Raw genomic sequence first — 25,480 nt, 5'->3', positions numbered from 1 at the left:
GCATGGCCTGACTGGCACAAAATTTTATTTTACATTGTTATGGTACTTGCTTTGTTGATTTCTGTTTGCTGTTGTTTGCAATGTATTCCTAATTTGATGCAATTGGCCTCGGTCTGTTTGGGCAAGCTCACACTGTCCCTTTCCCGAAAACCTAGTTAGTCTAGTTAAAACCTAGTTAGACTAGTTAGTCTCTCAGGGCTGAAAGGGGGGACTGTTAGGGATAAATTGAAACCCCCAGTGCTTGTAAAACTATAGTTCACTTGTCCTACCTAAACCAGCTTGGGCTTCACGGGAAATAGAACCAAAGTGGCCTTTATTTGACTTTTGATATAAAATGTCGGTTTATTTCCTGGTGACCTGACCCTTACCTACATTCCAGTGGCTCGCATAATAAAAGCCGGTTTAAGCTGGAAACTTCCCTACTATGCATTTCTGTATCACATTTATGCTTATGGCCTTGCTTATTGTTACAAATGTTCCTTGCATAGATATGTCAAACACTGTTCCAATGTCCCACAAACCTTGACTTGTAAAACTCCTTTGATATGTAAGCAAAGTAATATCATGTCTGTCTCCAGTTTAAGGGGCGCCTGGTTGCAGCTGGGCCTCCCCTCAATAGTTGCCTTTGTCTGTTCTTGCATAGTGCTTATCTCAAGGACATGCGAAGTATGCAGACATAGAGTCTGGGAGATAGTCTTAATGTTTCCACTCTTGTCCTTCCCCCTGTACCCCTTTACCTCCTTTCATATGCCCCAAAGCTATAACAGTTAGCAATTGCTTCTTTTGTACTTTATGACGTGAACCCGATATTGTAAACTTCGGGGTAAGCCTATATAAACTCTTGGACACCAATAAACGAGCTTCCCATGCTGGCCTGCTTCGGCTTGTAAGTATTGGGTCCCCTTTGCAAAGGTTTTTGTCTCGTGTTACTTGATCTCTGATAGTGGGTTCATTTGCACTCAACTCCGCACTCTTCCCGGGTGTAATAAGCGAGTTGGGGTTGACAGGGCGACTTGCGTGTTGGGTTTGGACCTAACATTTGTTTTGATTTTTGATTTTGTTATACTTATTGTATCTATATATTGTGCTTGTTTTATCTCTTATGTACACCGCCCAGAGAGCCTTTTTGGCTTAGGGCGGTATATAAATTAAATAAAATAAATAAAATAAATAAAATTTTAATTATTATTTATTGCATTTATTCATTGTCAGGTTAACACACTATTTCGTTACAATTGCAGAGCTGGAAGGATTTTTGAAGGGAAGTATTGAGACCTTTTTCAGGTGCCCTGGGAGGTATTGGGGGGCATGCTAGAGCCCATGGGCACCACTTTGGCGATCTCTGAACTAGATGGTCTACATACAAGAGCTGTGTATACACCCTACATTTAAAGCACTTCCTCCCCCCATAAAGAATCTTGGGAACTGTAGTTTACCCCTCACAGAGCTACAATTCCCAGCACTCTTAACAAATTACAATTTCCAGGATTCTTTGGGGGAAGTAATGTGATTTAAATGTGTGGTGTGTATACCATTAAGGTCCTTTCCAATTCTGAAATTCTGTGGCTTATTTCATTCATAGGAGCTAGATTCGTTTCACCAAGAGATGAGACAGGTAAAAAGGGAAGTATGATAGTCAAATGCAAAGATCTGAAGGGCTGTCACCTAGATTGGGAGTGGAGAACTTGTGGCCCTCGAGATGTTGTTGGACTCAAACTATCCCTGATTGCTGGCCATGCTGGCTGGGGCTGATGGGATTTGGAGTCATCCAAGAACACAGAGAAGTCCACAGGCCCCTCCTCCCTGGGCTAAAGCACAAGATATCCTTACCCAACAGGACCATGGCATCATTACCATCACTGATCTCCCAGCTGGGCTCTCCACACACCACTCCCCGCTCCAGAGCCTCTTCCTTGGGGAGATTCACGTTTGCCTCAGTGGGCCCCTGAATCCCGCACAGGACATAGTAGGAAAAATCAGGAGGGTGAATATTACAAACAGGAATCAGATTCTGCTCCCTTCCACCCAACAACCCCTAGGATCTATTACATCAATAATGTAATTACAGGGTTCACCAACCTTTTTCAGCCAATGGGCACATTTGGAATTTTGAGAAAGTGACTCTGCCCATCATAAAATGGCTGCCCTGGGGAATACGTGGCATAATACAAAATGGCTGCTGTGGGGATGTGTGACATAACACAAAATGGCTGCCCTGTGGGTGGCGGAGTATGGCATAACACAAAATGGCTGCAGCTGCATCACTAGCGGGAGTGAAGGAGGAGCAGACCTCCGGTGCGCGCCCTCCCAGGGGCATGGACAAGGTGGCAGGGCTTGCGTGCGCATGTGCGCACGCACTCGAGGCCAGCCACCCCATCCATGCCCCTGGGAGGTTGCGTGCCAGAGGGGCGCCCAGCCGGAGAAGGCCTGGGAACGCCGGTGCACCTCCCTCGCCCGCCGACGCTGCTCCCGGTTTCGCCCGCCCGCCTCCGAGGAGGAGTTGGAGCAGGCTTGCTGGGCAACGGCGTGGGGCGGGGCGGCTCTGGGTGTCACCCCCCTCATGGTGACACCCGGGTGCGGGCCACACCCTCCGCACCCTGGTAGTGATGCCCCTGAATGGCTGTCCATCTAAAAGAGCTGAACATCTAAAAGAAACAGGAACACAAAATGGTGTGAACACACCTTCCCATCAGTAAGGGAAGACGCACCTACATCAGCCACCACAGAGGAAAACTCTTTGTACCTCTCTCCTCTGTTCAAGATGAGCATCAATCCTGGTATCCCATGAAATGTGGGCATGTTTAATGTTGGAGAGGCTGAGCCAGTGCGTACAAGAAATGAGCAGCAAAAGCAAAGAGTTTATTTTATGCGTTGTGGGTTCTTAAGGAGATGTTTACAGTGCATTTCATGGACATCATAAGAAGTATTGTCAGGCACACTGATGTAACAACCGGGGACATGAACTCAGTTAGGGTTTGATTATTACTAAGGATGGAAGGATCTGCCCATTTTGGTTTTCATTCTTCTGATCTTAAATTTGGTTCTCCACATTTCTGAAGCAATTTACAATTTTTTTATTAATAAACACCCTCATGAAAATTCAGATTTTAGTGTGGATTTCTCCTAATAAACACATTCTTGTATGCAGTTCTGACCAATGTACACATTTTTGCAAGCAATTTCTCAAATGCATCTTTGCATGTTCTTTTCAAGAATATGTTCATTTTTATGCACTTTCCCCTAATATATGCATTTTTGTAAATGCTGCCTGGAGAACTGCATTGCCAAATTCAGAGAAGTGGAATGTCACCGACTGCACCCAGCGGAAAACATCTGTTATTAAAGGCATTAAGAACCAACTGATAGGCCAGCTGACACTCAACCATGGCTAAACCAAATTACGCCAAGGAAAGACCCTGTTAAGATTGTACATTGTCAGGAACACGTAGAAATCCTCACGGTAAATGGAGAATTGCTGTTCTTCAGACAAAGGGAAGGGCCGTTTTATCCCCCACTGAGATTGCTTCATAAATGTCCATTAATTTTACCACATCAACAAGTTGATAAAGGAGCCATTCAATTCGTATTTCGTGGAGTAAATATAATGTGTCCTGGTCTGACGTTGCCAGAAGCTAAACAGGATAGCTGCTGATAATTGTGATTATTTGTGGCCATAACGGCAGAAGAAAAGCAACATGCACTGCGTGTTGGATAAGTGTGCATTTCAAAGGAAGCCTGCCTTTCAGTTTTCATAGTGCGGAATTTGATAAATTTGGTAACATTTGGTTCTAAATGTGAACCGATCGAATTTCTCATCCATCCCTAATTTTAATAATGTAGCACTTCTAAATGCTCCTTAGAAACTATAAACGGGCAGGTTCCTGCCCGCTGGGACTTGCAACCTGAAACTGTAAGCGCAAGGAATACAACAAAAGTAGAGATCTGAAGGTCCAGAAAAAAACTGAAAAATTTGAAACCACCCATGTCCCCCCCTTTTTTTTTCATGGTCCTCCAGATATTATTGGGACTCCAACTCCCATCAGCCCCAGCCACCATGGCCAACGGTCAGAGATGATAGGAACTGTAATCCAATGTTATCTGGAGGGCCACAGATTCCACATCTTTGTAGGAAACTAATGCCCTTCCCCACATGGAGAAGATCCTTCTATAATGTACACTCACAAGAGAGTTCCATTCAGCACTGGTCCCTTACAATGTTAATTAAAAGCTTCTCGTATACAGACAGAGCCCATGTTATTGGGGGGTTAGTGATGAAACAATGTATTTATTTACTCAACGAAATTTATATACTGCTTGACTGTAATAAAATATCTAAGTGGTTTACAAGTATTAAACCATGGAGTTTGCTCCCACAAGAATCTAAAAGATTGTCTCAACCCTTATACTCCCAGTCGATTACTGTGGTCTGCCGGAGAGCGCATCTTAAAGATACCATCTCATCAGGAAGACCTTTCATCACAATATAGGAATTGGGCCTTTAATGTGGTGGTGTGGCACCTACCCTTTGGAATTCCCTCCTCTTAAATACTAGTCAGGCACCGTCTCCGTTGTCTTTCCAGTGCCAGCTGAATACATTCCTTTTTCAACAAGCCTTTTAAGTAGACATTAGGGATGGCCACTAACTTGGATGGCTTCAGAGGAGCCATTAGACAAATTCATGGAGGCTATCAGTGGCGGCTGAACCTAATGGCAATGATCTCTCTTCGCTGTTGGAGGCAGTCAATGCTCTGAATACCAATTGCTGGAAACTGCAAGTTGGGAAAGTGCTGCTGTGCTCAGGTCCTGCTTTCAGGCTTCCCTTCGGGGCATGTGAGAACAGGATGCTGGAATGGATCAGCCTTTGATCTGGTCCAGCAAGGCTCTACTTATGTTGGCTAAATGGAACCTCCATATTCACAGGCAGTATATCTCTGAATACCAGTGGCTGAGAATAACAAGCAGGGACAGCGCTGGTGTGCTTAGATCCTGCTTACAGGCTTCCCAGAAGGGGCATCTGGATGGCCGCTATGAGAACAGTGGCCTGATCCAGCAACCGGGCTCTTCTCATGTTTTCCCACTCCCCATTCTTGAGATTATCAGGATGAAAGCGGTCTCCCTCTCACCTGCTGCTCCTGTCCCTCAGCCTCCAGTTGCTTCAGCAGGAAATCTTCAGCCAGGGCCACCGCCTGAGCACAGGTCTCCGGGCCGTGGTCCCTCACCCAGCTCTGCATCTCCGGCGGCAGGACAGTCAGGAACTGCTCCAGGATCAGCTGTTCTAGGATCTGCTCTTTGGAATGCCTCTCCACCTTCAGCCACTGGCTACAAAGCTCTTGCAACCGGCTGTAAACCCCTCTGGGCCCCTTGGCCTGCTGGTAGCTGAACCGCCGGAACTGCTGGCGCTTCCTCTCCCGGCTGTGGGCGTCCCCTTGCAAAATGGCTGCCTTCACCTTCCCGTAATCCTCCCTGTCCCCGGCCTCCAGGCTGTTGAAGGCCTGCTCCACTTCCTTGCTAAAGGAGGGCAGGAGCCTGGCCACCCACTCCTCTCGGGGCCACCGGCAGGCTTCCGCCACTTGCTCAAAGGAGGCCAGGAAGGCTTTGGCGTCGTCCCACGGGGTGCACTCCGGTGGTAATGGGGGGCTTCCCCACCCCGAGCTCTGGGACTCTAGGGTCTCCAGGAATTCCTGCCACTGGCTCTCCCACTGCTGAAGGAGACCCTCGCCCGGAATCTGAGTAAACTGCTTCCCCGACGCCCTGTGCAGGAATTCCCGAATACTCCCAGCCTGGAGGACGTGAGGAGCCCTTTCTGGTCCTTTCGCTCTCGTCCCAGATTCTAAGTCTGGGAAGTCTGTCTCCTCTGTTTTAATTGTGGCCTGTTCTTCCCGCTCAGTTGGCATGGCTTCCTGGGGACCCGAGGCTGCCATTACGTACTGCTCTGTTGTCATTTCCTTCACCACCCTCCACGCTTATAGGAGCAGTTCTTGCAATTGAAGGCTCCAGTTCAACCTCTCCTAGGCCTTGAGAGAGCTGTAAGTCTTAGGCTAGGCTAGATCAGCGCCCTGAATCTATAGAGGGCAGTTATAGATGTTCAAGTACTGGGGCCTGATCTCATGGGGCGAGCACTCTGTGTGTGTGTGTGTGCTTGTGTGTGTGTGTGAGTGTACACTGTCAAGGAGTTGCAGAAGGAGCTGTGAAATAGCCAGAATTAACACAAAAAAAGCCTGCGGGAGAAAAGAACACACACCAAAATATTTTATTATTTACTAAATAAAAAACATTTTATTTAATTATACCCACATCTCGAGAATATATATACCCCACCTCGAGAATATATACATATATATTTATATGTACACACACAGAGTATACCAAGGCGGTGTACAGTAAAATCAAACAATCTTAAAACCTTAAAAGGATCAAATCATAAAATGCAGAAAACAACATTTTCCTACAGTAAAACAGTGACTTTTGATATGTAACGGGCGCCAAAAATAAACAAATATTGCATGTTTTTCATTTCCCCCCGAATTTCCCCCCCATGGCGTCATAATTTCCAGAACTTTTACAGCTCTGTTCCAGATGGGTGTTTATTATGGGGCTGGTGCACCTGATGCATGCAAGTAACTCTCCCCCCCCCATTTAAATTCATATTTACCCCATGGAAAAACCCACCGAAAAAAAGCCTGTTGTAAACCATCTATTTGCAATATCTCAGCGACCCATTGGCTGTATTAAGCCCCTGTCTGGAAACACCCAAAGCCGCAATGATCTACACCAGGCCTGGGCAAATTTAAGGGATGGGGAGAGAGGGCACCTACTTTCCTTTTTACTAGAACCCCAAGGTTCCTCTGTGAGAGTCTGATGCAAAAGAGAGGCCTCAGGTGGCAGAGAAGACTCACTGCACCCCATAAAAATATACACTGGAATGACATGCAAATGACATCCAAGTGACGACTTAGTGATGTGGGGTTTCTGAATTAGAAAAAAAAATCTAAGCAAATTCGGCAGTGAAAGCTGGTCCATTAGGGCAAATGAGGCACTATCCTATCAACCTCAGTCTAAGCCAGCTCCCACCTGTTTGCCTTCTGACTTACAACCAGTCCATGGAGGGGCAATGCCTGCCAGCTTCCTCCTCCTTAGCCTCAGTGCTGCCCCTCATAGAACTCAGCAGGGAGAAAGACAGGAACAAAACTAGAATTTAGTAGGCTGTGTCTGGCATTGGCTTGGCTCCACCTACCGTTGGGCTCCCTGCCTTCCGACCCAACAAATGGGCACTAGGCACCACTGACATTTGGGCAATTTGCATAGGGTAATTTCAGTTTGCATCAGAAAAAATCTTGATGTTCCAATTCAGCTTGTTTATTTTCCTTGTATTCAGTAAACAAAAGCTAAAAACTTTTAAAGTGGACAACCTTGCCTAATATTTATTTGCAGTTGGCAGCCACTCAGTGTTACAAATGAACTTACAAAACAGAAAATTTTCCGGATTTTTTTTCCATGTCCCACATCGCTGGTTGCTACAAACGAAGATTCTAATACTAGCAGCCTAATTTAGAGTAGGAGCAGGGAGGTTTCTTCCTTGCTCCTGCCATTCAACTACTGGGGTCAAAAACCCTTGTAGATGATCCTTCCTCCCCCCAGATTGCAACACCATCCAGGGATCTACCAGTAGATTCCAATCGACTTTCTCCTGATCTACACATTTCTTTTGGACTGCCTTCAAGTTGATTCCGACTTATGGCGACCCTATGAATAGGGTTTTCATGGTAAGCGGTGTTCAGAGGGGGGTTACCATTGCCTTCCTGTGAGGCTGAGAGGCAGTGACTGGCCCAAGGTCACCCAGTGAGCTTCATGGCTGGGTGGGGATTCCAACCCTGGTCTCCCGGGTCTTAGTCCAACACTCTAACCACTACACCACACTGTCTCTCGATCTACACATATGGCAGAATAATTTGTTACTGAAGGCTGCTTGTTTTCCTTTTCCCTCCCCAGCCCTTTTTCTTTTCATGTCATGTCTCTTCAGACTATAAACCTGACAGCAGGGACTTTGTTCTTTTTATTGACATACAAGCCACTCTGGGAGCCTTTCCAGATGAAAGAGCAGAATATATAGTAAAGCTTTGAACAAATAAACAAAGGAAATAATCAGCATCTGTTTCTGCCATTTAAAACACACACACACACAAAGCGTCATTTCAGTTTGAGAAAGACTTCAAAAGTCCATAAACCACAATTGTGAAAGAGAGGCAAGCCCTGATGGAAGACATTTACCTTAAGGACCCTTTTATTTTGGTTGCAAGTGGCATTTCAGGAAGGATGAAAGAGCCCCCCCCCCTTTAATTCCAACCTACACAAGTCCAATGTAAAGGTCCCTGCACCTTTAAGAGCAGAGCTAGAAGAAGGGAAGATGGGCTGCTGAATCGGGTCCAACAGAGATCAGAGAAGTCATACCTGCTGGAATTTCCTCTTCTCCACTGCCTTCCCCAACCCGGTGCCCTCCTGAAAATGCCATCAGCCCCAGCCAAAATGGCCAACGGTCAGGCGAGCTGGGAGCTGCAGTCCAGCAACATCCGGAGGACATCTCCGATGGGCGCCTTTGTTGCAATGGGATAAACCAGGGTTGGGGAACCTGTGGCTCTCCGAGTGTCACTGGACTCCAACACCCATCATCCTTTAACCGCTGGCCATGCTGGCTGAGGCTGATGGGAGTTGGAGTCCAACAACATCCAGAGGGCACCAGGTTGGGGAAGACTGGTCCACGCCAAGCGTCCTTTTCTGTATCTGGTAGTCACCTCCCCCCCTGCCTCCATTGCCTGAAAAATGTAAGTGCTGCGCTGAGTCAGATCCAAAATACAGCATTGGACCAGTCAGATGCCTTCGGGGACCACACAGGCAGAGGACGGCCAGTGGGGAGAGAGGGACTACATAGCTCAGGGTCAGAGCACCTGCTTTGCAATGCGGAAGGTCTCAGGTTCAAGCCCCGGCATCTCCAGGTAAAACCTGTGGGCCTCCTGATGTTGATGCACTCTAACTCCTATCTCCTCTGACAATTGGCCTTGCTGGCCAAGGGTGAGAGGAGCTGCAGTCTCTGGAGCTGATGCTGGCAAAGGCCCATTTCTTCCCTGAGAAGCTACTGCCAGTCAGAGCAGACTCAGCCTGGGCTAGTGGAGCAAACAGTCTGCCCTGCTCTATGGCGCCTTCCTGGAAAAGGCGAGAGCTTGCAATCTGACCCCGGTATTTGCTCGGAGATAGACTTCTCCTGAATATGGGGTGTGCATTTCTGTTTAGTTACCTTCGGCAGGACATCTGCTTTGCATGCAGAAGGTCCCAGGTTCATTCCCCATGGGCATCTCCAGGGAGGGCTGGGAATTTCCCCCATCCGAGGCCCTGGACAGACGCTGCCAGTCAGTGCTGACAGTACTGAGCAAGCAGGTCCAGTGATCTGACTCAGCATAAGGAAGCGTCCCATGTTCTGGATGACACCACCCCACAGGCCCTTTTGCCTTCTCCCTGTTAACTCACCAACAGCGATCAGGACTGCTAAGTGTGGAAACTCTCAGAACAGCCTCTTCTCTTCCCTGCAAGTAAAAGAGGAAATAAAGGAAGGGGAGGGGGAGGAACCGGAAAACGGGCCTCTCTCTCTCTCTCTCCTTGACAGCATCACCATGTGACTTCTCGCGCATGTGCTCCTCTCTAGGAATTGCACGTTTGCTACTTTAACCCTCACTATGTAAGGAGCATGCATGGGGCATGGAGAAACTCTCTTCCTATCTGCTTTCTGCTCACCTTGCCAAAGGCCCATGCACTGTAAATGCAGCTTCGTTGGGTGAACAACTTCTTCTCTCATAATTCCAGAACTTGCGGACATCCAATGAAGTTGCATTACAGGGCACAAGCTATTTCTTCACACAGCGCATAATTAAACTCTGGACGCCACTGCCACACGAGGCAGGGGTGGCCACCAACTTGGATGGCCTTGAAAGAGCATTAGACAATTCATGGAGGAAAAGGTTATCAAGGGCCTGGCTGGGACCCTGCTCCCCAAAAAAGTAACGGGTCTACGACCCCCTGCATCCTGGACGACTACACCCCTGGATTCAAGGCACTGGTCCTCATGGCTCCTGAGGATTTTCTAAGTAGTATTCTGCTATGTGACTCAGTACCTGGTCCGCCAGGGCTCCTCTAACGTTGTTATGCTGGGCCTGTTTGGGCTTGACGGCGAGACTCAGAGTTACAGCAAACGAGTCCCGCTTCCTAGAGGGGCACGTAAGTAGGAGGGAAAGTCACTTCCTGTCCAGTCCCATCCGCTTTCCCTCCTCTGGCGAAGGAGTCTTTGGTGAGTGCACGGCGACTGCTGAGGAGTCCGGGGAGAGGTAGAAGGGGGAGATGCAGCGGAGGAGGCGTTGGGAGACCTGGGGTGCGGGTAGCTGCCTTAGACCGAGCCACATCCATTGATCCATCAAGCTCAGTGTTGTCTACACTGACTGGCAGCATCTCTGCAAGGTTTCAGGCAGGGAGCCTTTCCCAGCTCTACCTGGAGAGACCAAGGACCGAACCTGGGACCTTCTTGCGTGCAAAGCAGGTCCTCTGCCACTGAGCTGCAGGGGAAGCTGCTTTGATCCATCTAGCTCAGTATTGTCTGCACTGACTGGCAGAGGCTCTCCAGGGTTTCAGGCGGGGCGATCTCTCCCAGCCCTGCCTGGAGATGCTAGGGCAGTGATTCTCAGACGGTGCGCCAGGGCACACTGGTGCGCCGCAAGAAGTGGCTAGGTGTGCAGCGAATATTATGAAAATATATTATTATTAAGTTATTTTTATTCATAGTTTAAAATATATTAATATATTTTAAATTTTGTACACGAAGTGCGCCAGAAAATTTTTATATATTTTACAGTGCGCTGCGAACCAAAAAAGTTTGAGAACCACTGTGCTAGGGACTGAACCTGGGACCTTCTGCACACAAGTCAGTTGCTCTAACACTGAGCTATGGGCTTTCCCTCCCAAAATGGGACCTGCCTTATACCGAGTCAAACCATTGGTCCATCTAGTTCAGTGCTGTCTACACTGACTGGTAGTGGCTCTCCAAGGGCTCAGATGGATGGGGGTGGTGGCGGCTCTCCCAGCCCTGTCTGCCACTGCTGGGGATTGGAGGTGGGACCTTTTCCAAGCAAATCCTGCTCTTCCTCACTGAACTGGGGTCGCTTCCTTAGTTTGAAGCAAGATTTTAGTCGCCTTACATTGAGGCAGACTGCTCCATCTAGCTCAGTATTGTCGGCACAGACTGGCAGCGGCTCTCCAGGGCTATTCCCAGCCCTCCTTGGAGATGCCATTGGGGATTGAACCTGGGACCTTCTGCAGGCAAAGCGGATGCTCTGCCTCTGTGCCATGGCCAGGGAAAGGGGGCAGCCACTGATTGGGAGGGGTGGGGAGCTGGGAGGAGGAAACTTGATTGATTGATTGATATCCCGCCCTTCCTCCCAGAAGGAGCCCAGGGCAGCAAACAGAAGCGTTAAAAACAGACCTTAAAGTACATTAAAACAAAACAACATTAAAAACATTTTTAAAAAAGCTTTAAAAACATTATTAAAAAAACCACATAATAACAAGCAATTCTAACACAGACGCGGACTGGGATAGGTCTCAAAAGGCTTGTTGAAAGAGGAAAGTCTTCAAAAGGCGCCGGAAATGGCACCTGCCTAATATTCAAGGGGAGGGAATTCCACAGGGTAGGTGCCGCCACACTAAAAGTCCATTTCCTATATTGTGCAGAACGAACCTCCTGATAAGATGGTATCTGCAGGAGGCCCTCACCTGCAGAGTGCAGAGTATATAAGGGGTAAGACGGTCTTTCAGGTATCCTGAAACCTTGTGATCTTCTCCACACACACACACACACACTGCCAATCCAGCCTCAAGAGAAAGCGAGATGAATGCAAAGTGCCTTTGAGGGCAGGGGAATCCCCAGCACAGGAAGGGAGGTGGGTGGAAGAGAATACAAACATTTTTTTGTGCGGGCCTCTGGGGGAGAGAAGAAGCCCAGCCTAGGAAGGGAGAGAGCAGGAGGCAGAGGGGTTGCCACTGACTGGGAATACAAGGTTCCTTGGTGTTATGTATATTTTCTTATTAATATTTTTCAATGTAAATGGCATAGAGCTTTCTTTAATTAAGTGGTGGTATATGGAAATGGCCTGCCTTCAAGTGGATCCCAACCTGTGGTGACTCTCTGAACAGGGTTTTCATGGTAAGCGGTATTCAGAGAGGGTTGACCATTGTCTTCCTCTGAGGCTGAGAGGCAGGGACTGGCCCAAGGTCACCCAGGGAGCTTCATGGCTGTGTGGGGATTTGAACCCTGGTCTCCCAGGTCGTAGTCCAACACTAACCACTACGCCACACTGGCTGTCTGGTGGTATATAAATCTTCATTATTTTTAAAGGGAATAATTTTAAAGGGGGGGTTAACTGCTCTGGGAGGGGGCTGGAGAAAAAGCAGTGTGTGTGTGTGTGCGCGTGTGCATGTGCAGATTGAGAAAGGGTTTCAGCAACGGGGCTGTGTTGTGTGATGATTGTCCAGATGAAGGGTTCAGTTTCTGGACAAAGCTGACGAGCCTCCCCCTGCCCCTCCCCCTGCAAAATCTGGTTCTTCCTGGGGCTTAAGATTTGCCTGCCTTTCCTGCTGGGTGAAACTCGGGTTGGTCGCTGGTCAGAATAATCCACTTTTACTTGCAGCAATATTTTTTGCTAGCCTCCAGAAGTTCAATACTTGGCTCACAGTGTGAATTTTTTTTCTTTGTAGGCTTTGATTGTCACACTCACACGCACTCTCTCCACACAATTTCTGACAGAAACTGTTAGAAGACAAAGGGAATTTCTCTGTGAGAACATAAGAAGAGTCCCGTTGGATTGGGCCAAAGACCCATCATAGTCCAGTAACCTTGGAAGTAACCTTGGAGTACAGAGCAAAGATGGAGGAAGAAGATTTGGCTGTTCCTGAAGCAGACAAAAGAGACCTTGAGGTCACTGAGGTTGAGAGGAGTGGGGGATTCTGGGAAAGAACAGTGCGCAAGATCCTGGCCAAGGACAAGCTATGCCCAGATGCACAGCACCAGCGTTTCAGGTACTTCCGCTACCAGGAGGCTGAGGGCCCCCGAAAAGTTTGCAGCTGGCTCCACTGTCTCTGCCTTCAGTGGCTGAAGCCAGAGCGACACACGAAGACTCAGATCCTGGACCTGGTGATCCTGGAGCTGTTCCTGGCTGTCCTTCCCCCAGAGATAGAGAACTGGGTGAGTGAATGTGGAGTGGAGACTAGTTCCCAGGCGGTGGCCCTGGCTGAAGGTTTCCTCCTGAGCCAGGCAGAGGACAGGAAGCCGAAGGAGCCGCAGGTGAGAGCACTGTGTCCTGGTACTTCCAACGGGCTCATCCTATAGACCTGCTGCGAGTCAGAATAGACTATTTTTTTGTAATAAAATGCAAAATTGAATAACTTTCCCAAAACGTTCAAGTTTGCAGTCATCAGCTGGCACAAGCCATTCCAGTTTGACATCTAGAAATATATCAACTCAAACATCAGCCACAAAATAGATCTCCCAGGCATTTTAGCATGTGTTTTTAAATTGCTTTTTAAAAATGTGTTTTTTAAATTTGTATATTTGTTTTTAATGTTTTTAATTGTTGTAAGCCGCCCAGAGAGCTTTGGCTATGGGGCGGTATATACATGCAATCAATCAATCAATAAACAACAACAACAACAATAATAATAATATTGGTCCATCTAGCTTTGTTTAGTTTACAGTCACTTGCAGTGACTCTCCAGGGCTTCAAGGAGGGGATGTTCTCAGCCCTACCTGAAGATGCCAGGGATTGAAGCTGGGACTGTTTGCATGTAAAGCAGATCCTTCCACTGAGCTACAGCCTCTCCCTAAAGGGCTAAGAACAGAGGAAGCTGCCTTATACCAAATCAGGCCATTGAGGTCCATCCAGCTCATTATTATCGACACTGGTTGGCAGCAGCTCTCCAGGGTTTCAGACAGGGAGTTTCTCTCGGCCTGCACTGGAGAAGTCGGGTTGAACCCAGGACCTTCTTCGCGCGAAGCAGATGATTTGCCACTGAGCTAGAGCCTGCCCCTTCTGTTGTTTCATTTCTAATTCCTTTCCTGATTCCCTTTCTCAGATCTTTATTCCTCTTTCAGGTGCAGGAGCTATCAAAAGTGGCTGGCGATTTTCCCAAGGCAGAGAACTTTCCATCAGAAACCAGATGGGTGCCACCGTTCAAGCAAATCGCACAAAAGGGCGACAGAAGCGCCCTCTCCATGGGTAAGGATCACTGGGCCATTTTTTCAGCTTGGCCTCCCTCTTTTGAGCTCAATCACATCCACGCCGTACATTTAAAACACACTTATGCTACTATAAACTGTAATGGCTGCCGTGTGCCCACAGGAATCCTAGGAGCTGTAGTTTGTTAAGGGTACTGAGAGTTGTTAGGAGACCCTTTACAGAGCGACAATTCCCAGCACCTTAACAAACTATTGATCCCAATATCAATATGGGAGGGGGAGTCATGACTGTTAAACTGGTATAAGAGTGCTGTAAATGTATGCTGTGGATTTGACTTTAAATGTATTTGTATTTTCATTTAGTTAGTTATGTTGTTGTTATGTGCCTTCAAGTCGATTACGACTTATGGCGCTATGAATCAGTGACCTCTAATAGCATCTGTTATAAACCACCCTGTTCAGATCTTGTAAGTTCAGGTCTGTGGCTTTCTTTATGGAATCAGCCTGTCTCTTGTTTGGTCTTCCTCTTTTTCTACTCCCTTCTGTTTTCCCCAGCATTACTGTTTTTTCTAGTGAATCATGTCTTCTCATGATGTGTCCAAAGTATGATAATCTCAGTTTCATCATTTTAGCTTCTAGTGAGAGTTCTGGTTTAATTTGTTCTAACACCCAATTATTGGTCTTTTTCTCAGTCCATGGTATCCACAAAACTCTCCTCCAACACCACATTTCAAATGAGTTGATTTTTCTCTTATCCGCCTTTTTCACTGTCCAACTTTCATATCCATACATAGAGATCGGGAATACCATGGCCTGAATGGTCCTGACTTTGGGTGTTCAGTGATACATCTTTGCATTTGAGGACCTTTTCTAGTTCTCTCACAGCTGCCCTCCCCAGTCCTAGCCTTCTTCTGTTTTCTTGACTATTGTCTCCATTTTGGATAATGACTGTGCCGAGGTGTTGATAATCCTTGACAAGTTCAATGTCCTCATTGTCAACTTTAAAGTTACATAAATCTTCTGTTGTCATTACTTTAGTCTTTTTGACGTTCAGCTGTAGTCCTGCTTTTGTGCTTTCCTCTTTAACTTTCATCAGCATTCGTTTCAGATCATTACTGGTTTCTGCTAGTAGTATAGTATCGTCTGCATATCTTAAATTATTGATATTTCCCCCTCCAATTTTCACACATCCTTCATCTTGGTCCAATCCCACTTTCCATATGATATGTTCTGCATATAGATTAAACAAATAGGGTGATAAAATACACCCCTGTCTCACACCGTTTTCTATTGGAAACCAATTGGTTTCTCCATATTCTGTCCTTACAGTAGCCTCTTATCCAGAGTATAGGTTGCGCATCAGGACAATCGGATGCTGTGGCACCCCCATTTCTTTTAAAGCATTCCATAGTTTTTCATGATCTAGACAGTCAAAGGCTTTGCTTTAATCTATAAAGCACAGGGTGATTTTCTTCTGAAATTCCTTGCTCCGTTCCATTATCCAACGTATGTTTGTGATATGATCTCTGGTGCCTCTTCCCTTTCTAAATCCAGCTTGGACGTCTGGCATTTCTCGAGGCTTTGTTGTAGAATCTTGAGCATTACTTTACTTGCATGGGATATTAAGGCAATAGTTCGATAATTACTGCATTCCCTGGGATCCCCTTTCTTTGGAATTGGGATGTATATTGAACGCTTCCAGTCTGTGGGCCATTGTTTAGTTTTCCATATTTCTTGACAAACATTTATCAAAATGTGGACAGATTCAGTCTCAGTAGCAACTCTATTGCTATGCCATCTGTTCCTGGTTGTTTGTTTCTTCCAAGTATTTTAAGAGCAGCTTTCACCACACATTCTAAAATTTCTCGTTCTTCATCATACTGTCATCCTGGGATCTCTTTTACAGAGTTGTTCAGTGTATTGCTTCCATCTTCCTTTCATTTCATCTCAGTCAGTCAGTGTGTTCCCCTGTTGATTGTTCAACATCCCTACCCTTGGTTTAAATTTCCCTTTAATTTCTCTAATCTTTTGGAATAGGGCTCTTGTTCTACCTTTTTTTGTTGTCCTCTTCTATTTCTATACAATAACTATTGTAATAGTTCTCTTTGTCCCTATGTACTAGTCACTGTATTACTTCATTTAGGGTTCTGACCGTGTTTCTCTTTCCTTTTGTTTTGCTTTCCTTCTTTCTTTAACCATTTTAAGAGTTTTGTCAGTCATCCATTGAGGTCTTTCTCTCTTTTTAACTAGAGGTATTGTCTGATTTTCAGTATTACCAGTTCATGATCTGTACCACAGTCTGCTCCTGGTCTTGTTTTCACAGAAAGTATGGAACTTTTGATTCCTATATTGTCCACATGTACAGTCGTCTTTTCAGTTGTTCAGAAAATATGTTTGCCAGAAAAAAATTATTGGCTTCACAGAATTCCATAAATCTTTCTCCTGATTCATTTCTATCTCCTAAGCCCCATTTCTCCACAATTTCTAGTTTTTCTCTGTTCTCTGCTTTTGCATTCCAGTTCCCCGAGATTATCAGCACATCTTGTTGTGGTGTGTGATCAATTTCTTCCTGTACTTCTGCATAAAATCTCTCCAATTTCTATTCTTCTCTGTTGTCTGTTGGAGCGTAGACTTGGATGATGGTTATGTTAATAGGTTTTCTGTTTAATCTCATTGATATCACTCGCTCAGACCTTACGTTGTAGCTCCTAATTGCTTTTGCTACATTACTTCTCACTATTAAAGCAACCCCATTTCTTCTTAATTTCTCATCTCCTGCATAAAACATTTTGTAGTTGCTTGATTGACAATGTCCCATTCCCATCCATTTTAGTTCAATCGCGCCAAGTATTGTAATGTTGATACGTTCCATTTCTTGCTTGACAATTCCTAACTTTCCCTGGTTCATGCTTCTCACATTCCATGTTCCTATTGTGTGTGTCATACAACTCCAGACTCCTTTTGCATCTGTGCACATCAGCCTCTGGGCTTCCTTTTGGCTTTGACCCAGCTGCGTCATTAGTCACAGCGCTACTCGTACTTGTCCTTTGTTCTTCCCCAGTAGCTCGGTGAGTGCCATCTGACCTGGGAGTCTCATCTTCCAGCACTATCTCATGTTGCATTTTGGATACTCTGTTCATAGGGTTTTCGTGGTAAGAGGTATTCAGAGGTGGTTTACCATTGCCTTCCTCTGAGTCTGGATGCATCTTAGTCTGGTGTCTCAGCTTTGACCATTCTGCCTTGGGTGGCCCTGCTAGGAGTCTAGCCTCTTGGTCTAGACTCCCGACGGCATTGCTCTCAGCTTGTTTGACACTCTCAAACCCCCTCACCACGTTAAGGTGTGCATCCTAGAGGAGGTAGTTAGTTATAAAAGTATTTATGTTCTGCCCTATCACAAAACATCAGTGTGGTGTACTACAACATGAAAACATTTCAAAATAACGATTAATATGACTGGCTCCTCAAAACACCATTTTAAATAGCTGCCTACACAAAAAAGTCTTAAAGAGATGCCTATGAGTCAAAAGTGAGGATGCCTGCCGAATCTCTGCTGGAAGAAGGTTCCACAGAATGGAAGTACAAAAGGAAGTACTTCTTTACTCAGCGCATAGTTAAACTATGGAATTTGCTCCCACAAGATGCAGTAATGGCCACCAGCTTGGATGGCTTTAAAAGAAGATTAGACAAATTCATGGAGGACAGGGCTATCAATGGCTACTAGCCATGATGGCTGTGCTCTGCCACCCTAGTCAGAGGCAGCATGCTTCTGAAAACCAGTTGCCGGAAGCCTCAGGAGGGGAGAGTGTTCTTGCACTCGGGTCCTGCTTGCGGGCTTCCCCCAGGCACCTGGTTGGCCACTGTGAGAACAGGATGCTGGACTAGATGGGCCACTGGCCTGATCCAGCAGGCTCTTCTTATGTTCTTATGTTCTATATGAAGTGATCACACTAGATGCCTGACTCCTGGGGATGACTAACAGCACTCCTCCGGATGATCTCAGTGATCGGGTTGGGATATAAGGGCTCAGGCTGTGGATGTGCCTGCAATCCATGGGTTGTTTCTTTTTTCTTTTCCCTTTGAGTTTACGTGGGGAGGAGACGCTGCTCTTCATCCCCTCTTCACAAAGTGTTGTTTCAAGATATTATATTAATCCAAATCAGACACTTTGACTGATGCTCCAAAGTGATTTGCAGACATAACATAAGAAGAGTGCTGCAGGTAGATCAGGCCAGTGGCCCATCTAGTCCAGCATCTTGTTCTCACAGTGGCCAACCACATGCCCCACTGGGAAGCCCCCAATCAGGACCTGAGCACAGTAGCGCTCTTCCATCCTTCAGTTTCCAGCAGTTGGTATTCAGAGACATTTACTGCTCTTACACTGGAGATAGCACATAGCCATCATGACTAATAGCTGAGACGCATAAGAGCTTGGCTGCTCAATCAGGCCAAAGGCCCATCTATTCCAGCATCCTGTTCTCTTAGTGGCCAACCAGATAACTCTTAGGAAGCCTGCAAACAGGATCTGAGCGCAACAGCATTATCCCCTTTTGTGATTCCCAGCAACAGCTATTCAGAGATATGTACTGACCCCAACAGTGGGGGGAAGGCCTAGCCATCGTGGCTAGAATCTTAGGAACATTAAGAAGACTCCAGTTGGATCAGTAAAGGCCCATCTAGTCCAGCGTCCTATTTCCACGGCGGCCAACCAGATGCCCCAAAGGGATATCCACAAGCGGGACCTGAGTTCAACAGCAGTCTCTTGCTGTTATTTCCCAGCAATTGGTTTCACAAATGGGATTTTTTTGTTTTGTTTCCTCTTCCAACAAGCCTTTTAAGCTGAGACCTATCCCAGTCTGTGTTAGAATTGCTCTTAATACGTCTTTAACCTTTTTTAAAAAAAGATGTTTTTAAAGGTTTTTTTTAAAAGGTTTTTAACATTGTTTTGTTTTAATGTATTTTAGTCTTTTTATGACGTTTTAAAGTGTTTTTAGTGTTTCCGTTTGCCGCCCTGGGAAGGGCGGGGTATAAATAAAATAATAAATAAAGAATAAATAAATAATTGACTGGATTTTCCTGGGAAAGGGTAAATATTGGACAAAATGGCGGGGAATGTAGTATGGCATATTGATGCTTATGATGATGCGAGGACGCTGTGAAAAATTTGTTTGTGTGATGAGCACAATAGTATTATTTATTAATTTATAAGCCTCTTTCTCGCCAAAATGGCTTCTAAGCAGTTTACATGTGTAAACCCAATTATAGAGAATATAGCCACATGTAAAACTTGCCTAAACTTGCTTGCCTAAACAAGTGTGCCTTCAAGAGCTGGCAGCTTGCCCATACTGATGGAGGCCTCTCATATTTCTGCAGGGGGTTGTTTCCCAACTCTGGTGGTCCCAGTGAAAAAGCCTGCCTCTGCATTGCCACAAGCCGATAATTATCAGGCCGTGGCAAAGCTAACCAGATTCCGTTTGTTGGTCTTAATTGCTCTTGTCAATAAACACACTTTTGGAAGCATCCTGATAGAGGAATGCCACCTCTGATTTTGGACGAAATATACAGCCATCAACCTTTGGAACTCTGCCCTGTTACACATCAGACAGGCACCAACTTTATCGTCTTTTCACCACCTGTTGAAGACTTTCCTGTTTCAATTAGTCTCCTAAGTGGAGTTTTTTTATAGTTGGTGTCTGGATTTATTTGCAATGTTTTTGTATATGCAATTGTTTTTATTTGTGCAATTGTTTTACTGTTTATATATATTGTTTACACACCATTACTGTATATCAAAGCAGTTTACAACAACCATGCATATATACAGGAACAACCTCGTAAACATTTTAAATCAGAGAGGTTTTCTTAATTACCTGCATGAGCAGGTGTAGAAAAGCATAGAAAAAGTTTTCAGCAGACGTTTAAAGGTTGTAACCGAAGGTGCCTGCTGAATCTCTGGAGGCAGAGCCTTCCACAGCATCCCATGCAATTGTCCTAACTTTTTACAGATGCCACTGTTTAGTACATTGGTTTGTATTGTGAAAACACTTTGAGATGCTTCATAGGAAGCATCTAAATGAAATAAATAGTGGCTAGTAGCCATGCAGACCCTTATCCTCCATCAGTTTGACTAATCAATCCCCTTTTAATTGATGGCAAACCAGGAGCTGAAACACAAATGGGGAAACATTTCCAGCCCAAGGGCTGCATTCTCTCCTGAGGAACCTTCCTGGGGCCACATGCCAGTGGTAGATGGGGCCAGGGGCAAAAAGTGGGTGGAGCAACAGATGCACCATTCGTACATTCCAGCTATGCCGAAGTCAGAGATTTCTCCACCCGCACAGTGGGTGTGGCCTGAGGAAGGTTTTGAGGGCCTGACAGAGAGGCTTGGAGGGCCAGATTTGGGCCCTGGACCTGAGGTACCCCACCACAGTTATAAAATGTATATTTTTTTTATTTGCTTATTTATTATTTAAATTTATACTCTGCCTTTCCTCCCAAAAGGAGCCCAGGGTGGCAAACAAGTGATAACACACTAAAAACATTTTGAAACATCTTCAAAAATAAAACATCTTTTAAAAATCTTAACAACAATTCCAATACAGATGCAGACTTGGATCAGGTCTCTACTTTAAAGGCTTGTTGGAAGAGGAAGGCCTTCAGTAGGTGCCGGAGGGACAGCAGAGATGGCGCCTGTTTAATATTTAAGGGGAGAGAATTCCACAGGGTAGGTGCCACTGCACCAAAGGCCAGCTTCCTACGTTGAGCAGAAAGGTCCTCCTGATGAGACGGTATCTGCAGGAGGCCCTCACTTGCAGAGCGCAGTGATCGACTGGGTGTATAAATATCTCCCCCTCTCCTCTTTTGTCTGCTTTACAGATGGTGAAATGCCCACGGTGTTTCATTCCAGGCTTCCTCCTCTTCCGGATGGAGCAGAAACAGAGGCTGGGCAGTCGCTGCATCAGGTACGGCAAGAGTGGGGAACCTTAACTACAACTCCCTTCACCTCCATGAAGCATGGACAGTGGCCAGGGGTTATGGGAGTTATAGTTCAGCGACATCTGGAGAGCCAAAAGGTGCCCCACACCTGAGGCACAGGAAGAAAGGTTAAAGAGCTGTGCAGGAGGCGGCTTCCAAGGATCTGCCCCCTTCCCTCGGCTTCTGTGACAGTTGCCCGATCAGAAGAGCTTGAAGCATGTGCATCGTTTTTGAAACCTCTAGCGTGTCCCTACTTAGTTGCCTAAGAGCGTAAGAAGAGCCTACAGCGGGATCAGGCCCAAGGCCCATCTCATCCTGTTCTCACAGTGGCCAACCAGATGCCTCTCTAGGAAACCCCCAAGCGGGACATGAGCACAACAGCACTACTCTCCTTGCTAGCTTTTCCCAGCAGCTGGCATTCAGCAGCATATACAGCCTCCGACAGTGGAAGGGGAACCTAGTCATTCTGGTTCGTAGCCATTGATAGCCTCGTCCTACATGAATTTGTCTAATCTTTTAAAGTTATCCAGGTTGGTGGCCATAAATTACATCTTGTGGTAGCAAGTTCCATAGTTTCACTATGAGCGGTGGGAAGAAGTCCAGCCGCCTCACCTTGACTGTCTTTGTGGATTGTTTAAATTACCTGTGAAACGAAACTTGTTTCTTCTGCTTTCAGGGTCTGTTGACCTTTGAGGAGGTGGCTGTGCATTTCGTAGAGGAGGAGTGGAGCTTGCTGGATCCGGACCAAAGGGCCTTGCACAGGGAAGTCATGGAGGAGAATTATGGGAATCTGGCGTCTCTGGGTAAGACTCCTTCTTTTCCCTTGGCTGAGAGTTTCCAAATGCAGGAATTGTTGCTATTATTTTATTCATCCGTATCCATGCCCTGTAGGAATGTAACTGAGATCACGTTCCACAGAGATCCACATTCCTTGGAGGCTCTGTTTCATCCTTCTCCAAACTGGTGCCCTCCAGATGTTTTGGACTATAACTCCTATCAATCCCAGCTACTGTGGCCTGTGATCAGTAAGGATGAGAGTTGTAGTCTCAGTTTGGAGGCATTCCTGGCTCTGCAGTTTGAGCTCCTTTGGCTGGGAGGCTGCATGCTGAGGATTTAATTTGTGACTTGATGCATACAGACCTTCTCAAGACCTAAATTACACAGGGGTGGCCGACCTCCAGGTTTGAGGGACTGATCCTCTGCCTCCCCCCAGCAAATTTCCTCCCAAGACCCCACTGATTTTGGCAACAGAGGCAAAAAGGGGAAAAAACAGATATAGCCCTGGCCTGAATGGAGTCTAGTGCTTTGCTGAGGATGCAAATCGACTCTTTCCTGGTCATCAGATCTATCATTTGATGGGTGAAGAGGGGGTGATAGTACCCCTGCTGTGGCTGATATGCACAGATCAGCTGAGGAGGGTGTGTGTGTGTGCCTTGTGTATATGTCTAATTGTGTCTCCTGTGTGTGCATGCACGAGTATGTGCATGAAAGTGTGGGTTTTGGCCCTCGTGCGGCTCCCAGAAGGTTGGCCAAAGGTGAATGCTACCCTCAGGCCAAAAAAACAGCTTAGTCTGCCGCTCTACAGCTATAGCGTATTGGCTGTCAGTTAATCAACCAATTAACTGCGGCTGTTCTAATACACAGCAGGATCTGCATCCATGCTGTGTTTTCTGTTTTCTAATTTGAGGGTCCATTCCTCCCGGATAAGGTTTGTCTCTTTGTTCATGCAGGAGAGAAGAGAGAGAGCAATGAAGAGGATGAACAGCAGAAAATAAAAACTGAAGCAAAACAGAACTGGAGGAAGAAATCTGTTGCGTCGAAAGATGCTGCCTTCGTTGAAGTTCCAGTGCTGGAAGAAAGTCATACAGGAAAAAAACAGGAGAAAATCCCTCAGTGTGCAAAACAATTAACTAGGATATCAAGCCTTAGCTCCCTTAGAAGAGTGCATGAAGGGGAGAAAAGGTTTAAATGTTCAGAGTGTGGAAAGAGCTTCAACTATAGGACACAACTTATTGTACATCAAAGAATGCACACAGGAGAGAAACCATATAAATGCTCAGAGTGTGGCAAGAGCTTCACTCATAGCAGCAGCCTTTCTAATCATCAAAGAATCCATACAGGAGAGAAACCATATGAGTGTTTAGAGTGTGGAAAGAGCTTCACTCATAGCAGCAGTCTTTCTTGTCATCAAAGAGTCCACACAGAAGAGAAACCATATAACTGTTTTGATTGTGGAAAGAGCTTTAGTAAGAGCAGTGACCTTCTTTCTCATCAAAGAATCCATACAGGAGAGAAACCATATAAATGCTCAGAATGTGGCAAGAGCTTCACCCATAGCAGTAGCCTTTCTCATCATCAGAGAATCCATACAGGAGAGAAACCGTATAAATGTTCTGAGTGTGGAAAGAGCTTCTGTCAGAGCTATGGCCTTCTTTATCATCAAAGAATCCACACAGGAGAAAAACCATATAAATGCTCAGTGTGTGGAAAGAACTTCACTCATAGCAGTAGCCTTTCTAATCATCGAAGAATCCATACAGGAGAGAAACCATATATATGCTTACAGTGTGGAAAGAGCTTCACTAATAGTAGTAGCCTTTCTTATCATCAAAGAATCCACACAGGAGAGAAACCATATAAGTGTTCCAGTTGTGGAAAGTGCTTTGGCCAGAGCAATGACCTTCTTCGTCATCAAAGAATCCATACAGGAGAGAAACCGTATAAATGCTCAGAGTGTGGAAAGAGCTTCGCTCATAGCAACAGCCTTCCTTATCACCAAAAAACCCACACAGGTGAGAAACCATTTAAATGTTCTGAGTGTGGGAAAAGCTTCAGTCACAGCAGTGACCTTATTTACCATCAAAAAACTCACACAGATGAAAAACCAGTTAAATGCTCAGAGTGTGGAAAGAGCTTCAGTTGTAGCCAAACCCTTTCTTTACACAATATATTACATACAGGAGAGAAAACATTTACATGCTTAGAGTGTGGAAAGAGCTTCAAGCAGAAGATACACTTTACTAGCCATCAAAGAGCACATACAGGGGAGAAACCATATAAATGTTCTGAGTGTGGAAAGAGTTTCAGTCGAAGCAGTAGCCTTACTAACCATCAAAGAATTCACATGGCAGAGAAGCCAGATAGTTGTTCAGAATGTGGAAAGAGCACCAAAAAACCTGTACAGGAGAGAAATCATATAAATGCTCAGTGTGGAAAGAACTTCAGTCACATCAGTGACTTTACTCCCTATCACTGAGTCCATGCAGGAAAGGAATAATTTCAATACTAAAAGCGTGCAAAGAGCTTCAATCAGAACAGCGTTGCTGCTTATCATCAAGGAATCCACACAATGGATTAAGCTATTTAAATGCTTAAAACCATGGCTTAGCATTAGGTGTGAACCTAAGCCCAGCACCTTAATTATGGTTTATTAATTAAGCTAGCCAACAAAGGTTTGTAGTTGCTTTATAAACCTAAGTTAACATTGACCATAGTTTAGTGTTATGTGTGAGTCCAAAACAATTCCCACAGTCTCCTGGGAAGAGGGATTGAACACTCTGGAACTATAGCTCTGTGAGGGAAATAGGGGGTCTCTGAACAGCTCTCATAGTTGCATAGTGGCAGATGGGGCCCTAGAAACTGAGGGCGCTTCCAGACTGTCTTCAGGTGAGATTCAATCACATTTTATTTGTGAGTGGACATGAACTTTCCTGTTTGTTTATTTATTTATTTATTTTGTACAAGACAAGCTACAAATCATAAATAACAAACTTATGGGGATTTTACGACAAAGACAAGTAAAAAGAAATAAAATGTAAAGTAAAAGTCAGCATTTAGTCTGATTCTTCGGTCTCTCTTCACAAGTTCCACAGTGTGCAGCACAGAGTATCCCAAGATGTTGGCTGCTGACATGTCTTGTCAAATGTTTTAGCTATCAAGAGTTCCATAAACTTGCATCCAATGCTGGATATATAATTGGAAAGTGAAACCAAGCAGGGAAAAAGGTGTTTTCTGTTCAGTTTGAAGCTGTTACATTAGCTTATTTGCATTGTTTTACATAAAGTTTGTATGGGATTTGTTTTCTCTATTTATTCATGTTATGATAATTTTAATTGCCCTTAACTTTTGGAATGTTGTATGATGCTTTGGGCACAAGATGTGAAAGTAAATTGCCTGGAGGTCACTTGGTGATGAAAAGGGGTATGTAAATTAATTAAATAAAAGCAAATTCCATTTTCGCAA

General features: G+C 45.5%; 2 protein-coding genes across 4 annotated transcripts in view; one reads left to right on the top strand and one right to left on the bottom strand.

The window, feature by feature from the left end:
* Positions 1-10,285, bottom strand: part of LOC133381300 (zinc finger and SCAN domain-containing protein 12-like) — a 24,174-nt gene extending 13,889 nt beyond the window's left edge. Inside the window, exons 1-4 of the mRNA XM_061620254.1 lie at positions 10,161-10,285; positions 9,520-9,575; positions 5,124-6,218; positions 1,831-1,945 (exon numbers count right to left, since the gene is read on the bottom strand). Of these exons, the coding sequence (XP_061476238.1) occupies positions 1,831-1,945; positions 5,124-5,942 (934 nt within the window). The 5' untranslated portion in view covers positions 5,943-6,218; positions 9,520-9,575; positions 10,161-10,285. The remainder of the gene's footprint in view (positions 1-1,830; positions 1,946-5,123; positions 6,219-9,519; positions 9,576-10,160) is intronic.
* Positions 9,720-25,480, top strand: LOC133381292 (zinc finger protein 345-like). 3 transcript variants are annotated; one of them, XM_061620229.1, is made up of 6 exons: positions 9,720-10,333; positions 12,790-13,276; positions 14,183-14,306; positions 21,140-21,225; positions 21,915-22,041; positions 22,969-25,480. In XM_061620229.1, the coding sequence occupies exons 2-6, from the start codon at positions 12,959-12,961 to the stop codon at positions 24,492-24,494; spliced, it is 2,181 nt and encodes a 726-aa protein (XP_061476213.1). In that variant the 5' UTR covers positions 9,720-10,333; positions 12,790-12,958; the 3' UTR covers positions 24,495-25,480. The 3 variants fall into 3 exon arrangements, with proteins under 3 accessions (XP_061476213.1, XP_061476211.1, XP_061476212.1); XM_061620227.1 differs by having other exon boundaries at positions 12,790-13,375; XM_061620228.1 differs by lacking the exon at positions 9,720-10,333 and adding an exon at positions 11,767-11,833 and having other exon boundaries at positions 12,790-13,375.

The sequence above is a fragment of the Rhineura floridana genome, chromosome 3 (genome assembly GCF_030035675.1).
Source record: "Rhineura floridana isolate rRhiFlo1 chromosome 3, rRhiFlo1.hap2, whole genome shotgun sequence".
Lineage (NCBI taxonomy): Eukaryota > Metazoa > Chordata > Lepidosauria > Squamata > Rhineuridae > Rhineura > Rhineura floridana.
Note: the sequence above shows the minus strand (reverse complement) of the source record. Positions and strands in the feature narration are given on the sequence as shown.